This window comes from Trachemys scripta, chromosome 2 (genome assembly GCF_013100865.1).
Source record: "Trachemys scripta elegans isolate TJP31775 chromosome 2, CAS_Tse_1.0, whole genome shotgun sequence".
NCBI lineage: Eukaryota > Metazoa > Chordata > Testudines > Emydidae > Trachemys > Trachemys scripta.
Genome location: NC_048299.1, coordinates 282,900,379 through 282,917,852, shown reverse-complemented (window position 1 = coordinate 282,917,852; position 17,474 = coordinate 282,900,379). Strand labels below are relative to the sequence as shown.

Genomic DNA, 17,474 nt, shown 5'->3' with positions numbered 1-17,474 from the left:
GGTTGCGAATACTAGAGTTGCATTCTACGGGGATAAAGTAGGGTTGCCAATTCTGACTGAAGCTATTCCGGGAGATTTTTTCCCCCCCCCCAACATGACAATGTAATTTTCTTAAAAAATCCTATTAAAATCTCCTGGATTGCTTTCAATAGTCACCAGGAGATCGATGGCGATTCTGGGAAACTGCAGGTCAATCCTGGAGGGTTGGCAACCCTAGGATAGAGTCATATCTCGTACCAGGGCTCCCATTCACTGCTCAAATGTATATATGGGCAAAATTGGGCTCTTTCTTTTGTTCACTGTGAATTTTAAGTTGACATTTTCATCACCTTGACAGCTTAGAACAGGCAACAGTGATGATGGTAGTTACCTCATATTATGGAGAAAATAAAAGATGTTTCTGGTCACAAAAATCCACTAAATAATTTAGCCTCATCTATTTTTCCTGAATGACTTTATAATACTCTTTTTATGTTACCCAAATGGTGCTAATTTTTAAAGTCGTTTAATTTCTATGTCAGTTCCTTCTTCAGGCTTCTGTACTCAATGTTCCCACACAATGCATTCGGTGTGTGTACGATTTAATGCTACTTTTCGTTTTTTATACCTAAGTGTCTCTTTTTGCACTGACCAGGCAGCAAATATATCAGCTCAGGTTCTCCCTTCCCACTAAAGTAAATTACTCACAGCCAGCTGCTGAGCTCATTCAGTTGAATCCTTAGAAGTCAAGAAGCAACTAACTGCTTCCTATGCCATGAAATTATATTCTACACTCAATAACAAATGTGGGTAATAATCAGCTGGATGGATAATTTATACAATTATTATGATCTTGATTGAAATTGTTCTACATACTTGCAGAATCACTGCTGTGAATAATCATTGGCGTATAGCTCTTCAAAAGCAATTGACATTATTTGATATTCTAAATTTGAACAACTTTTATTGGTTTCTCTTCCCTGACTGGGTTAGCACAAAGTCTAGAATCAGGTTTCTGAGGCAAACACCATTTCAAATTCAAAATTTGCTTCCTCTGAATATTCTGTAAGTCATTTAAATTAAATTAATTCAATTAAAATTCACTGTTTCCATGATGTGTATTATAATTATGTGTTAGGTTTTTCTGGTACAGCTGCACTGACAATGTGCAAGGCTCTGTGCAAAACCAGGAATACACAGTCCCTGCTCCAATGTACTTGCATCCCTTAAAAACAAGAGATACTTACAAAGGGAGAAAGAAAGGAATACAATATGCAAACACTATTTTAAAGAAATCTTGTCAATACATTCACTTGGTAGACTATAAACAGGAGGGAAAAGGCAAAAGGGATGCAAACATATACAAAGCAAATGTGGTTACAAATTGAGATGAACACTAATGGAAATGTTGTGACAGAATTCACCAGCTCTAGTGGCCTTAACAAGAGGAGACAGTGAAATGTAATAAACAAACAACTGTCTTGGATCCCAAGACAAATGTGGCACTAGAGAATGGTTTACACAAACCAAGTAAAAACCACATAATAACCATAAAGGGTAAATATGTCAAAGCTGATCATGTTGAAACTGTTTATAAAGTGAAGGATTCCAGGGGCCATGTGGATTCTTCCTGCATAACATCTCTGACAGAGGAAGAGCTTTTCCTCTCCATCCACCCCACTAAAATTCTGATCTAGATGCTCATCATTTGATGTCTCAAGGCTTTTCTCTTTTCTACCCTTGAGAAACGCAAACTTGCCCAGCTCACAACCATTCAAAGACAAAGATAATTTCCTGGCTAGTCATTTTGACCATGTCACCCCTCTGTTTACATCCCTCCACTTGCTCTCCCTGCTCCCTCCCATCAAACACAAACTATTTATCTTCACTTCCAAAGCCATTCACAGCCTATCCCCACCTTCGCCTATTATCTTTCTATTGCCGTGATACCTACAAAAAACTTAATAACAGGCAACAGGTGTGCTGACATGCTGAGCAGCACTGTCTCCGAGTTTCCTTATTCCTTCTCCTGTTTGTCTGTATCTACCAGTTGTTTCTTGTCTTCTCTACTTGTAGTCTCTCTGGGGTGGAGACAATCTTTTTGTTTTGTGTTTGTGCAGCACCTAGCAGTGTCCGGGCTACACACTACCACAATACAAATTAATAATAATAAATTTCAAGTAGAGACAGAAACAATTTTAAAAGTAGCTAATTTGCAGAAACACATTTTGCTGAATAATCCATGTTTCCTTCCCTCATGCCATTTCTTCTTCCTGACTTTCTACCTCCTCATTCCCAGCATTGCTGTGTTAGACACAAGAAAGAGTTTTAATGCCTAAAGTTTCACTACCAGTAACAGACATGGATACCACACTGTGAGTGATTCTAGCACCTCATGTTGTCCTGAGGATGGCTAAAATTGCTTACATTTGTGCATTTGTAAAAAGTGCCAACATTTACAGTTTAATTATGGCTTTAACATCTGTGCCTCAGTCTTCCCATCTGTAAAATAAGGAAAATAGTACTTACTTATCTACCAGAGTTATTAGGATGATTAACTAATACTTCTAAAATACTAATGAGGGGAAAGATACTATATAAGTGCAAAGTATACTGATATAACATAAACCTTCTGAAAGCCTGAGTCTGTGATCAGTTTCATAATTTTTGAAATTTAAATTCCAGGAAAGGGTCACATATTAAAGACCTGATTCTCCACTGCCTTGCACTTTGTACAGCCATTTATACATGTGCAAAGTGAGTGTGAAATGTTATCACTTTGATTTGGTACACAGCATTGAAGAATCAAAAAAGAATCAAGCCTCTGATATTTAAAACTCAGCCTTCCTATTTGTGCTTCCTTAATTTTCAGGCCTAGTCAGGTACTTTTTCAGTTATTTGAAAGTACATTTGTTGTCACTGGGATGGCCAAGGATCTGAATGCACCTGCTGGGTGAGGCATTGTTAAAAACAGGCCAGAAGTCATTGCAAAATTATATTGTTAGAAGTTCTGAAAAGAATTTTACACTTTGGAGTTGTGTTTTTATATGGATGGAGGCCTCTGATGAATCAGTTACGTAGTTTGTACAACATAGTTTTCAGCACCTATGAAATGGAAAAGTCAATATTTGCCCCTCCTTTTGTATTATATCCTGGAAAGATACAGTAGAAACTTTGACTAAGAGAGATGTTAGACTTGTTTGTATGTAAATAGCTTTGCTCATTGTGTCCTAAGGGCCAACCTATCTTGCCATACCACATGTTGGATTTCAAGATCAACTTTATTTTTAAAAACTGTTGGACTGGAGTCTGAAAATGCTTTATGTTTAAGACTGGACATCCTCATGGTGCCATGGTGCCACTGTTTTGCAGTGTAGCCACATCCTCGGAACCAAATCCTATCTATCCCCAAACAAGGAGGGACCCATCTGAGGCAGCAGGAATAAGATTTGGGGTGCCCACCCAGTGGTGCAGATTGCTTAAGCGTCCCTAAACCCAGCTCTATGAGGTCTCCTTCATTGTCTCTGCTGGGTTGTGGTGGGAACAAGGAGCCTTACTAAGGCAGAGGGGCAAGGCTAGTGGGTCTAAATGGCAGAACAGCCACAGGATATCGCCCTCTGAGAAGTCGGGTGTAAAAGCAGCAGTGGTGAGTGAAGCCTCAGAGCTGCTTTGCAGTTATTGCTCTAACCCTGCCTACCCTTCTGGGGCCCAAACGGTGGATTCACCAAGCTCAGCCAGTCCAGTATGGTGTGGGGGAGAGAGGATTTGTCTTGTAAATGAGACTCTTGCACCTTTAGTGCAGCTATTTTCATATATTCATTCAACTATTAAAACTTTGCTCAATGTTACAGAAAGCCAAACTTTGGATCACAACTCTTCGATTGGTTATTTGCATAGAGTCTCTGCTGAGACAGATTTTAACTGTAACCCTGCTCTAAATTGATGAGATTTCTCTCTTGGGTGAGCAGGGCTAATTTCATTTCTCTCTGTTGGAACCTTCCTTGCTTTCCCTCCTCCACTCACTCTTTCTGTGCAGAGTTCCCAACTATTGGAGGGTAAGAGGTATCTATGTTATGTCAGTTACCAATCCAAACAGCAGCAGCACTTCTTTCCTCTCTGGGTTGCCATCTCTTTTCCTACCCCAAATCTCTCTAATTTTACATAAATCTCTCTCTTTCCACAGTTGGATAGTCATATCTTTCTTTATTCTCAAACCTCCTTGGATTTCCTGTGTTTCTCCCTGCTGACACCCTTAGTGTCTGTGTGTCATCTTTCCCGTTTCCCTTTGTTTCCATGCATCTCATTCCCCTTCCTTGTTTCAGAGTTTCCCAGAAATGAAGGAGCATGATTGCATATTATTATCCCCATAATATCGCACAATAGCACTTTTCTGGCAGCGCAGGACTGTCTAGATTAAAATATTTTATTTTTCTTTAGATCTAAATTCAGTTTCACTTGGCTGTGGCCACTGCTACTGTGCAGGAACATAAGCATAGTCATGCTGCAGATATTTATCCTCAAGGGCTTTGGAAAATATGGGATTTCAATACACGGTTCAAACCCCTCCTCTCCCAAGTTAGTAGCAAAACCTGACTTTATTTTAAGTATTCATGAATTTGATTAATATTTAAATTTAAAGAAAATTGCAGAGACCTTGAGAGAGAAGCTAAATATTTAAAGAGTAATATATACAAAAAGAAATAAATTACATAAAAACGATGGTAGGATTACACAGTTACAGTTTTGGGAGAGCTTTAATATAATGCAAAAATTAAAGTCCCTAAAGCAAAATAATCTTGGCTACGTTATCCAGTACATATTGAAGTAAATGTGGTTACAGAGCTATAACTAGGAATGCAATTTAGATCATGTTTAATTTGTAGTACATACACTATTTAAAAGCCTAAATGGATAGCTTGAATTGTATATTCTTGTTTACAAAGAAAAATATGAATAAAAGGTAGTGCACGTATGGAAGTTAGTATTTCTGCAAAGATCTTAACTGTTGCATTTCCTGACATTATTAACATTGCAAGCTAATGTTATGTTTATGTAGGCTTTTTTGGCATTCAATCTTCTAGGGTGCTATTATAGAGTGTACAATTCCTGGAAGCTCAGGTACACTTCTTGAAACCACCACATGAACTAATTCTGCCTTGCTGTTGGCTCTTAACTTTGGCCCTCCCGTTCCCTGTACCAGCCCTCCAATAACTCAGTCTCCCCCACAACAGTATTTATTCAAATGCATAATTATACATTCAAAGTGCTTGGGCTTTGCACTCCAGAACAGACTGGGGTCTACAGACACCAGGATATTTGTTCCAAAAGGAGGAAATGCCCAGACTAGTCCCGGACAACTTTCAGCCAATCCAGGAGTGGAGGCCAATCCACCTCCTTCCTAGTTTCATGGTGTTCTCCTCACCTCATCCATTCAAAAAAATTCTACCATGGTCTCCAGCTCCGGTGATGTGAAAGGGGGAACTGGGAGAGGGAGTTCTTGTCAGAGCATTGCGCACAGAGCTTCCCCACCCATCCTGATACCTATGAGACAACCTCTGAAGTGCTACACCTGGGAGACCCACTCTGCTGTTTCAGACTCCCACCTAATTAGGCCTTGTGTGCCTGTTTCTATAGGGTAAAGATGGGTCTACAATCAGTGAACAAGAGAGGCTGCTGGACACCACCACAATAAGGTAATGATAACGTGTCATATGCCTACCTCTGCAAACTGCCCACGCCAAAAAACACTGCAGTGGGAGAATGAGTAAAGAGCCCAGCATACAAGAAATGGCAAAGCCAGGCTGCCTGAGCAGTGTTACTTCTGCCCTCAGTGCATGGGCATGATTATTACTTGATCTTCAATTCCTTGATAATAGGGTATTTCTCAAACAAAATATAAATAAATATACATGCATTTTAACAGTCTTGCTACACACATGTAGCTTCCTGTAGCTGTGTTGATTGAAAGAAAATTGTTGTTTTCTACATGGTGGCTGTAATTATTAAAACACATGTCTTAGCATATTAAAGGTCTAATAGCGTGAGCTACAGAAGTGCCGAACATTAACTCACTCCATTTAAGTCAATGAGAGCTGCAGACCCCCAGGACCTTTCAAAATCAAACCATACATCAATAAAGACATATGGAACCATAATGTTACTAAAAATACTATAAGTGTACAACAAAGAAGAACTTGAAAAGGGTGGAAATACACATACCTCCTTCATGATGAATATTTATGCCACAAACTAAATGTTACCCTTTTCTCTACTATGGTGCATACATGCTTGCTCAATAGTGCCCTGGCTCTGGAGACAGTGGCTTCAGGATAGCTCAAGAGCTTATAAATAAGAGGAATATAAAAATTTAGGTCACCACAATGTCATAGAAGGAAAGTGGTTAAATGTTATTGAAGTTACACCTACTCCAGAGTTTACTTTTCTAGATCATTGGCAAATTTTAGTAAGCAACCAGATAGGTGTGGGTTCAGATATTCTAATGTTTCTCATTACTCCGTGGGCCAACTATGGCCCACGTACACTAAGGACACAAAGCATGAGAAAACAAGGGGCCTGTGGACTGGAAAAAGACTACCTGTCAGGGATTTGGCAATGGTAAACCATTATTGAACTCATCCTGTGCAGAAGGGCAAGACAGCAGACAGGTATGACTTGTCAGAGAGCGCATGTATGCAGCCAGGGAGCAATATAAGACCCCAGAACACGTTCACTAAAATAAAGGACCCACCTATTGAAGCAGCTTTTTGTTGCCAGAGGAAAGGTAATTTGTAAACTAAGTTATCATGAGGATAGCTATATTGTTGGAAACAAAAAACTCACAGCAACCGTGACACCCTAATCCCTTCTCAAAACAATGTTGAAATTAACATGATTCATTGCCACCTACTGGGACATACATAATTTAGGACCAGATCCTGAAGTTCTTATTCAGGCAAAACTCCCATTGACTTCAATTGTATTACATATTAATACAACTATATATTCTGATTATTAAATTTCTTTAAACCTGACTAACACTGTCCAAACTATAACTAGTAAAGGCTATGATACCCTCCCCCAGAGAAACCCATCTTACTAGGAAATCCGGTGACATACACTTCACATAGTTGCCTACCCGGAGATGCATTGGGACCCTAGTGAGGAGGCAGGTTTGCAGCTTCCAAACCCCAGTCCTGTAGAAGGCTGGACCCTCTGCACTGCTCCTCTGGGCCTCCTTCCAACTGAGATCATGGTTTCTTCAGGAGCTATGCTCCCATTGGTCATGCATTCTTGCAGCAGTAATTTAGTCAGATATTTGCTTAGATAGCCACTACTTCTAAAAGTAGAAGGAACTATTGGGTCCTAAACGGTTATTATTATAGCTAATAAAGGTACGTGGCATGACCCACCATCACCTTATACATCCACAAAAATTTTTAATGAAGTTATTTCAAATATGTGAATAAAGTCACACACACTGATCTGGTTTACAAATAAACCAAGAGTATAATTATAAACACCTAATTTTCATAGGGTTTTTTTTGCATACCTGTACCCTGTACCCCTCTTGTGTTTTCCTTTTATTCTGTCACGCCTGAGGTATGCAGTCATCTAAGTTCCTGCTAAGGTGCACGCCTGTACAGCCACTCAGGATGCCATGACAGGCCGCGCACTTAACTCCTCCAGCCCCGGAGCGGCTGCGGCAGGGAGAGGCGCCCCTCCTGCAGCCCCAGCCCAGGTGTTGCTGTGGGGAAAGAGGTCTGGGGGGGAGGGAGTCCTCTTTCCCCAGCCCCACCCCAAAGCCCGCAACCCCAACCAGAGCACTCGCCCCCTTGCTCCTCAACCCAGCCCTGAGCCCCAGCCCTCAGCCCCCTTCCACTCTCCAAGCCCCTCCGCCCTACCCCTGCCACCCATCATCTCCATATTGGTGCACATAGCAAAATTAATTCTGCACACGGATGCGAAAAATCAGAGGGAACACTGGCAGTCATCCTGAAGTATCCCATGCATCTGAAGAAGTGAGGTTTTTTACTCACTAAAGCTTATGCACAAATAAATCTGTTAGTCTTTAAGGTGCCACCACACTCCTTGTTGTTTTTGTGGATACAGACTAACACGGCTACCCCCTGATCCTGAAGTATGTAGCACTTACTCATACACATTTTATCCACATAATCACTAGTCACTAAATCATCTCCTCTAAGATCTTATGTAATGTTTGTAAGCATCACTAAGAATTGACTACAGTATGTTTCTTCAGAATCTGTTTTTATTGTAATTTTCTAGCATCAGTTTGTCTGTTCTATACACATCTATAATACCTTTATTGTAATATCTTCCTCTTTGAGGCAACCAGGCAAGTTGTTTATATACTTCTCTTAGATGGGAAAAGAAAAGGAAACCACAAATATACCATTGGCCAAAACTTGTCTACCACCCCGTTTGCTACCATATATTGGCGGCCCTTATTTTCTGAAACAAAACGTGCAGCTAACAAACTTATTCTGTTGCCCAGATGATCTAGACAGTGAAAAAATAAGACACAAATATTTGTATCAGAGGGGGATACAAATTCAGAGATAAACCTAGGCCCGAATCCTGGAATCAGATTTCACAAGAGTGGATCCTTCCATCCATGTGGATCCCCATTGATTTATAGGGGTACAGACTGTCTTTATTTTCTCTGGTAGCATCATGTAAAAATAAGTAACATATTATTACTATAGCAGGATGGCTTGCCCCATGGGCTGGAGAACCTGCAGGTAAGCCAGCCCTGATTACAGAATGAGCCCCATCTATATAGATGCTACAGGGAGCAAAAGGGCTCCTGCAGGACCCCAAGTCAGCAGGAGGGAAATTCAGGAATCTGCAGGGAATGTTTATTTAAGAAGCCCTTTGAGGGGAAAATCATTGGCAGGTAGGGTGACCAGGTGTCTGTTTTTTGACTGGAACACCCGGTCGAAAAGGGATTCTGGAGGCTCTGCTGACCAGGCCATTGACTGTCTGGTTGGCAGCGCTGCAGAGTGGGGCTGGCAGGCTCCCTGCTAGCCTCCATGCCGCGCAGCTCCTGGGAAAAAGCGGCATGTCCCCACTCCAGCTTATACACATAGGGGCAGCCAGGGGATTCTGCACGCTGCCCCTGCCCTAAGCACCATCCCCGCAGCTCCCATTGGCCAGGAACTGTGGCCAATGGGAACTGTGGGGGCAGCGCCTGCAGACAGGGCAGCACACAGAGCCGCCTGGCCGTGCCGTTGCGTAGCAGCCAGAGGGGGGACATGCCGCTGCTTCCAGGAGCTGCCTGGGGTAAGCTCCCGGAAGGACCACTTTTCACACACACCCCTGCGCCCCAGACCTGATCCCCCTCCTGCCCTCCAAACCCATCAATCCCAGCCCAGAACACCCTCCTGCACCCCAAACTCCTCATCCCCAATCACACCCCAGAGCCTGCACCCCCAGCTAGAGCCCCACCCCATATCCCAACCCCCACTCCAGCCCAGAGCCCCTTCCCACGCCCTGTACCCCTCAGCTCCAACCCCCCAGCCCAGAGCCCCTCCTGAACCCTAAGCCCACCCACCCCTGGCCCCACCCGAGAGCCCACACCCCCAGCTGGAGCCCTCACCCCCTTTTGCATCCCAAGCCACTGCCTCAGCCTGGAGCCCCCTCCTGCACTCCACCCCCCCTCCCCGCGAGCCAGCCCAGTGAAAATGAGCAAATGAGTGAGGGTGGGGAGAGTGAGTGACAGAGGGATGGGGGAATGGAGTGAGCAGGGGGCAGGGGAAGGGTGGTCGGTTTTGTGCGAGTAAAAAGTTGGCAACTCTATTGGCAGGGCACCACCACAGCAGCACCCCTGGCCATAATGGGTGCATGGGAGGTGGCTGACCCCACTACAACTTCTGCAGCAATGGTGAGGCGAGTCTCCAAGGGCCAGATTTTTAAACATATTTAGGTGCATAAAGGTGCAGAGGGGTGCCTAGTGGCATTTTCAAGAGAGCCTAACTCAGTGGTTCTCAAACTTTTATACTGGTGACCCCTTTCACATAACAAGCCTCTGAGTGTGACCCCCCTAATAAATTAAAAACACTTTTTTATATAGTTAACACCATTATAAATGCTGGAGGCAAAGCGGGGTCAGAGGTGGAGGCTGACAACTTGTGACTCCCCCATTTAATAACCTCGTGACCCCTGAGGGGTCCCGACCTCCAGTTTGAGAACCCTGACCTAACTCCTATTGCCTATCTGCCTCTTTAAGCACTTAAGTACCTTTAAAAACTTGGCCCCAACAGCTGAAGCTAAGATTCCTAAGCTAATTCCTAAGAAAATGTATACATACCAGTTTAGAATAAGAACCAAAACCCATGAGCCAGATCTTCATCTGATGCAAATCAGCAATGCTTCACTTACTCTGGAACTACACCAATTTAAACCAGCTGAGGATCTGACCAGCATAAGTAACCTAAAAAAATAACTACTAGCTATGAAAATGTCTTCTGAACTAGCATCTTAAAACTGAAGAGGATTCCTAAACATTCTGCTTTAGTGGTAATTACACCTCTACCATGATATAACGCTGTCCTCGGGAGCCAAAAAATCTTACCGCGTTATAGGTGAAACCGCGTTATATTGAACTTGCTTTGATCCACCAGAGTGCGCAGCCCAACCCCCCCGGAGCACTGCTTTACTGCATTATATCCGAATTCGTGTTATATGGGTCATGTTATATCGAGGTAGCAGAGTATTTTCTTAGTTTAACTGCCATCGACATACAAATTTAAAATACAAACTGATCTTAGTAATAACCATTAGTCTGAATATTTGACTTCGATTGAGATGAAATCAAGGAACTTTGGTTCTCATCTGAACAGCTCCCAGATCAAGCAACGTTTTCAAAATTATGAATGAAAAATGTTAAACCAGCATTTTAAATGATTTGCTGAAAATTTGAAGAAAACTTCTGGCATACTGCTATTACGTCTTTCTGATTATACCACTATCATACAATCGTCTGTATTTCCTGAATCACAAGTTATATTAACAGTGAGAATTGGGAAGCTTTACAATTTTCTTCTTTATTGCTCTGTGATATGCATAGGAATTTGGTCAACTGATCCAAAATTTAAAAAAAAAAAAAAAACCCTATAAAAAACGGGCTGTGTTAGACCCAAAGTCTTTCAGCATTATTCAAAGAGACTAAAAAACCCTGGATCTTAATGGAGGTTTATTCTATCCATCTAACTTAATCATTTTATAGTGCCAATCATATTTGACACACTGGACCAGAAATCTATTAAAATCTGATTTTAATTATTATTCCTCTTCTGGTTTTGCCTTTTAAAACCTCTTGGCTGACTTGCTGTCACCTTCCCCAGAGTCCTCAGATAGTACAGCTATGACCAAATTAGAAGACCCTAACCAGAATGGAATAGAAAGCTGCCCCTGGACTGTAGCAGTCTCAGTAACTATTACAAGGAATGATAGATAACTCATTATCCCAGGCCTGCAATACTATTTACATATAGCCCAATTCCTAGCTGAAACAGCAGAGCTGAGCAGCTGTGACAGGCTGAAAGCAGGAGTTTGTAAGAATCTAATTGAAGCACACACAAAAACCCTTCATTTCCCAAATGTGTGTGGTTTAGCAGGTCTGACAGAGGTATGTGTGTGCACCGATAATTTGGGTTTAGAGAGGGTGAGGCACACAAGTTCACAGAGGTTGCAGTTCTGATTCTACCGTCACTTACGTCAGGTTTACACCATTGACATCAGTGGAGTTACTTCTGCTTTACACCAGTGGGAGACCAGAATCAGACCCTACAGGATTGCACCTGTGCAACCGACAGCAAAATTTGAGCCATTGATTTAAATGGAGTTAATCCAGATTTACACCGCTGTGAAGTAAATGCTGCCCATTTAACAGCAATTTCCTTAAAAACAGGGGCAAAGGAGTTTCCCCTTTTTAGGGTGACCAGACAGCAAGTGTGAAAAGTCAGGACGGGGGTGGGCGGTAATAGGAGCCTATATAAGAAAAAGACCCCAAAATCGGGACTGTTCCTATAAAATCGGGATATCTGGTCACCCTACCCCTTTTAGAGTCTGTAGCAATGTTTGAGCGGGAGGAAGGAGCCATCTCCTACCGTAGCTGCTCCCCAGTGAGCAGGACCTCAGCCATGTGCTCCAGTTCAGCCGCCTTCTGCTGCATGCTGCCCATGTCCTCCTCCATCGCTGCCAGCCTGCCGGGGACATACAACACAACAGGGCTAAGGGAGGCTGCAGCTCTCAGCACTGGATGACGGGGCTGGTTTATTATGCTTGTTAAATGACAACGAGGTTAGGTTAAATGACAACATAAATACATCCCAACCCCTCCCCCACCCCTGTTAAAATCCCCTTCCTTCCCTAAACAGATCCTTAATCTGCACCGCACACATCTTAAAGGGAACATTTCAGCCCAGTTCCAGTCTCCTGCAGGCTATGCCCCGTTTTAATTAAGTCCCATCGATCGGTTAGTTTGATTGCGTTTCCCAGCGCTGCAAAGCGGCATGGGTGATTTTTAGTTTGCAGCACATCGCTGCATGGCTACTGGTCTGGCTTCTCCGAACAGCGAGCTGAGCTTTTAAACTCCCGCATGCAATTTATTTTTGACAGCTCAAAGGAAACACGCTTTCTACTCAGCTTCCCGACCCTTTGCAAAAAGCCTTTCTGAGGAGACGGACTTCCCCGTCTGCTTATTTCCAGGGACACTGCGCCACTGCCACTTGCTAACAGAAGAGCCACGCCTCACTTTCGCTTACCTTTGTGCGGGTCACCTTTCCCTTGTGGAGATAACGACAGATCCCACCAATTTCCTTGTTACTGTGTCACAGCCAGAGAGAGAGACACATGGTTGCAGCAGCAGCAGCAGGTCCAGCCAAGGCAGCAGCGTCCCCCTCTGTCTAGCACATTGCTCGCTACTACTTCTCCAGCATGGAAGAGACTGAATGTCACAGCCAAAGCCGTAGCAGCCAAGGTTGGGGGGCGGAGGGGGGAGAGAGGGGAGGCCCTATGCTTATCACAAGCGACCTTTGAGACAGCAGCGTGCAGCCCAAGCTGCCGAGCAAGAGCAGAGGTGCTCTGAGGACTCACGATACAGCTAACACAGCCTCCCCTGCTCCCCACCCTCTTGCAAGGAAAACTCCAGCTGTTCCTGTCCTCACTCCACACAGAGTTTTTCCTTCCTGCATTTCTTTCTCTACAACAATTAAAAATAAGTGTGTGTGGGGGGGAGAGCAGAAAAAATAGATTGATCCTTTAGAACCAAATTCCCCCTGCCCTACTCTAATTTTGCCTTGACCCCTTGTAGTGAGTGCAGAGCTCCCAGTGTGATCCTCCTCCTAAATCACCCTAGACTTTTCCTTCTGAGGCTCCCGCAGCTAGTGTTTCTTTCCCTTGCTCAGTATAGGGGTCTTTAGTGTCAGAAGGAAATGGAGAAAGAAGAAACCCAGCCAAGAGTGCAGAATTGTGCTAGTCTGTGCTGCAGTACCTGGCAGAAAGTACAGCCCTGCTCCGGTTGCACAGAATGTATCTTGGCAACTGTTCTTGGGTATTTGCAAAGAGGAATCGGAGTCCAAATTCTGAGCACTTCGGCCTAAAATCTCTAGCACTTTGTATTCCTGGTCACCTGTTAGGTAAACTCTAAGTGGGGTATTCATCAGAAACAGCTCCCCACTCCCAGTTCTTTGCATCCTCAGTCAAAAGAGGGTGCTAAATTCCAACAGGTACAGAGAAACCCACAGAAACTTCCCACATGGGAAACAGATTTCAAGTGCACCTATAGTGTATCTTGCAGAGTTTGCTTTCACCCCATTCACTTAGGGTTGCCAACTTTCTAATTGCACAAAAAGGAACACCCTTTCCCTGCCACCCCGAGGCCCCACCCTCCATCACTCGCTCTCCCCCACCCTCACTCACTTTCACTGGACTGGGGGCTGGGGTGAGGGCTCCAGCTGGGGGTGCAGGCTCTGGGGTAGGGCTTAGGGATTTGGGGTGCAGGAGGGGGCTCCTGGCATGGGCCAAGGGGTTTGGAGTGCAGAAGGGGGTGCAGGCTCTGGGAGGGTGCTCAGGGCTAGGGGAAGGGGATGGGGTCTGTGAGGGAGTTTGGGTGCAGGAGGGGGTTCTGACCTGGGGTAGGGGGTTGGGGTGCAGGTGGGGGTGTGGTATCTGGAAGGGAGTTAGAGTACGGGGGGTTCTGACCTGGGGCAGGGGGTTTGGGGTGCGGACTCCAGCTGGGCAGCGCTTACTTCAGGCAGCTTCCAGTCAGTGATGCAGCAGGGCTAAGGCAGGCTTCCAGAAATAGTCGGCATGTCCGGCCCCTAAGCGGAGGCACAGCCAGGCGGCTCTACGCTATGTGTGCTGCCCATGCCTGCAGGTGTTGCCCACACAGCTCCCATTGGCTGTGGTTTCCAGCCAATGGGAGCTGCGGAGCTAGCACTGGGGCAGCACGCTGAATCATAGAATATCAGGGATGGAAGGGACCTCAGGAGGCCATCTAGTCCAACCCCCTGCTCAAAGCAGGACCAATCCCCAACTAAATCATCCCAGCCAGGACTTTGTCAAGCCTGACCTTAAAAACCTCTAAGGAAGGAGATTCTACCACCTCCCTAGGTAACACATTCCAGTGCTTCACCATCCTCCTTGTGAAAAAGTTTTTCCTAATATCCAACCTAAACTTCCCCCACTGCAACTTGAGACCATTACTCCTTGTTCTGTCATCTGGTACCACTGAGAACAGTCTAGAGCCATCCTCTTTGGAACCCCCTTTCAGGTAGTTGAAAGCAGCTATCAAATCTCGCCCCCCCCCCTCATTCTTCTCTTCTGTAGACTAAACAATCCCAGTTCCCTCAGCCTCTCCTCATAAGTCATGTGCTACAGCCCCCCCCCAATCATTTTTGTTGCTCTCCCCTGGACTGTTTCCAATTTCTCCACATCCTTCCTGTAGCATGGGGCCCAAAACTGGACACAGTACTCCAGATGAGGTCTCACCAGTGTTGAATAGAGAGGAATGATCACATCCCTGAATCTGCTGGCAAGGCCCCTACTTATACAGCCCAAAATGCCATTAGACTTCTTGGCAACAAAGGCACACTGTCGACTCATATCCAGCTTCTCGTCCACTGTAACCCCTAGGTCCTTTTCTACAGAACTGCTGCCTAGCCATTCGGTCCCTAGTCTGTAGCAGTGCATGGGATTCTTCCGTCCTAAGTGCAGGACTCGGCCCTTGTCCTTGTTGAACCTCATCAGATTTATTTTGGCCCAATCCTCTAATTTCTCTAGATCCCTCTGTATGCTATCCGTACCCTCCAGTATACCTACCACTCCTCCCAGTTTAGCGTCTGTTGTCAGTGGCTACCGGTGTGATGCTCTGCTCTTGTTCGATGATGATAACAGTTGGCTGCGTCCATGTTCCCTCTGTGTGCTGCCCCAGTTCTGCACAGATAGCTGACATAGCAAACCCCAGGAGAACCCCCAAACACCACATACTCTAGTAAGGTACGAAGGAACGCGAGCCAGGTTTATTGTCAAACGAAGCACAGTAATAGTTTCCCGTGGACTCTACAAAACATACTATGAATTTGTGCTCCCTTGCAATGGACCGGCTCAGTCAGTGGCGGGACTTTCCACTGCCCCCTATGCCTGACAGTCTGGCCCCTACTTTTATACAGTTACAGGACAGATTACTCATTCCTATTGACGTATTGAAGTACAGCCTCTTTACTCATTGGGGGCTGTCTCCCTCTTTGATTATGTTGGTTCAAACAAACCTATCCATCATGTTGTCCTTTTGACCCTGTCTTTAAGATGCACCTGCCTGTTCCTTGTTAGCTCTGTGGAGAGTCCTGATGCCATCTTAGCACAAGTTCCTCTTATTAGCACTTATGTGTGGATGCACCTGCTTCTAACAACTCTCTTCTCACCAACTTCTGTGAGTAGGGCCTGCCTCTGGCTCACAGCCCAACTTTTGCTTAGCAGTGCCTGGAAGTACTTTGCTTCAGGCCTCAGACTGGGCCTTTGATACAAGAGTTTATGTTTCCGGGCCTCATCTTATTACAGCATCATCTGCAAACTTGCTGAGGGTGCAGTCCATGCCATCCTCCAGATCATTAATGAAGATCTTGAACAAAACCGGCCCCAGGACCGACCCTTGGGGCACTCCGTTTGATATTGGTTGCTTCCCTGGTTGCCCCTGTGCCTAGGGGCCGAACATGCTGGCCACTTCCGGGTAGCTGTACAGAGCCAGAACAGGCAGGGAGCCTGCCTTAGCCCCCCTGCATCACCAACTGGACTTAACAGCTGCTGTCGAAAACCAGACAGCTGGCAACCCTACACTCACCCAGTAGTGTCCATGCCCCAGAGGGAGACATGACTTTGGGAATTTCACCATTGAAGCCTGACAATGCTTCATATGTAAATACTCTATACAAATTTCACCTGAATGCTCTTTAGTTACATGATGATATTACTTTTTATTCAAGCCCACTTTGGGAAGATGAACTGGGCAGTGTATATTTTGGTTTCTTACATTTTCATAAATTCATAGAGTTCCAGGCCATAATGAACCATTTTGATCATCTAGTTTGACCTCCTGCATAAAGAATTTCACTCCGTAATTCCTGCATCAAAGCCATATAGTGTGGTTGAGCTAGAGCATATTTCAAAAGAATATTACTTATTCTAAATTACAGAGCATTTCTGTGTAAGATGTGTATTTGGCTGAATTCTTTTTTTTTAAACTTAGAAATCAAGGAGAACGTCATTTTCTGTTCAGTAGTTGCATTTTTGTGTGTGTACACCTGACATCCAGTTTATCACTTGTTAGACGTGTAAATTGAAAATTCTTACACTACATATAGAATATTACTGCATGGATGGGAAAGGTCTGAGGATATCATGTTAGAGTGCATCCTACTAAATATATATTCTAACATTATGCATTTGTGTAATTTCCTCAAAATTCTAAAAGGGTAAATGTTTAAGTAATATGTGACACTGGGATTAACCAACTAGCTTCACCCTGCAAACAAGAAACTCAGAACACTAATTAAGAATCAAACTTTGATTAAGAACTTGAGTATCACCTATCAAAGGAGGGGGTTATTTTCACACAGGCAGTAGTGGATACTGCTTTGCACTCTTTCTTACTTTCACCATCAGCTCTAGGGGTTGGCGTGAGTGGGCATATGTACAATCAGTCTTGGGGAAAGCTCAGAATGATGAACACAAGTTCCAGGCACATAGATAGAACAGGTAGAGATCCACAGGTGGCACTGTGGCAGAAAGTGCAACAGATGGGAGTGGTGTGATAAGTAGAGCAACTTTTTTTAAATACTGTTCAAGGAATACCGTTTTGCAAACATTTGTTAGTCTGTGACTTTCTCACAAAGTGATGGTTACAAATATTCATGTATTTGTCATTTCTGCTATGTGATTAGTCATGTGAGTCACATAATATTGTTTCTCTTTCC

The 17,474-nt window shown here is 44.2% G+C and overlaps 1 protein-coding gene across 4 annotated transcripts in view; it reads right to left on the bottom strand.

The window, feature by feature from the left end:
- The window catches only part of LOC117873919 (DEP domain-containing mTOR-interacting protein), a 110,756-nt gene extending 97,751 nt beyond the window's left edge, over positions 1-13,005 (bottom strand). The window contains exons 1-2 of one of the 4 annotated variants that reach the window (XM_034763819.1): positions 12,768-13,005; positions 12,111-12,284 (exon numbers count right to left, since the gene is read on the bottom strand). In XM_034763819.1, coding sequence (XP_034619710.1) covers positions 12,111-12,196 — 86 coding nt within the window. In that variant the 5' untranslated portion in view covers positions 12,197-12,284; positions 12,768-13,005. Of the gene's footprint in view, positions 1-12,110; positions 12,285-12,657; positions 12,742-12,767 lie in introns of those variants that run through there. The other 3 variants (XM_034763818.1, XM_034763821.1, XM_034763820.1) reach the window with 3 other exon arrangements.
- Between the last annotated feature and the right edge of the window lie 4,469 nt (positions 13,006-17,474).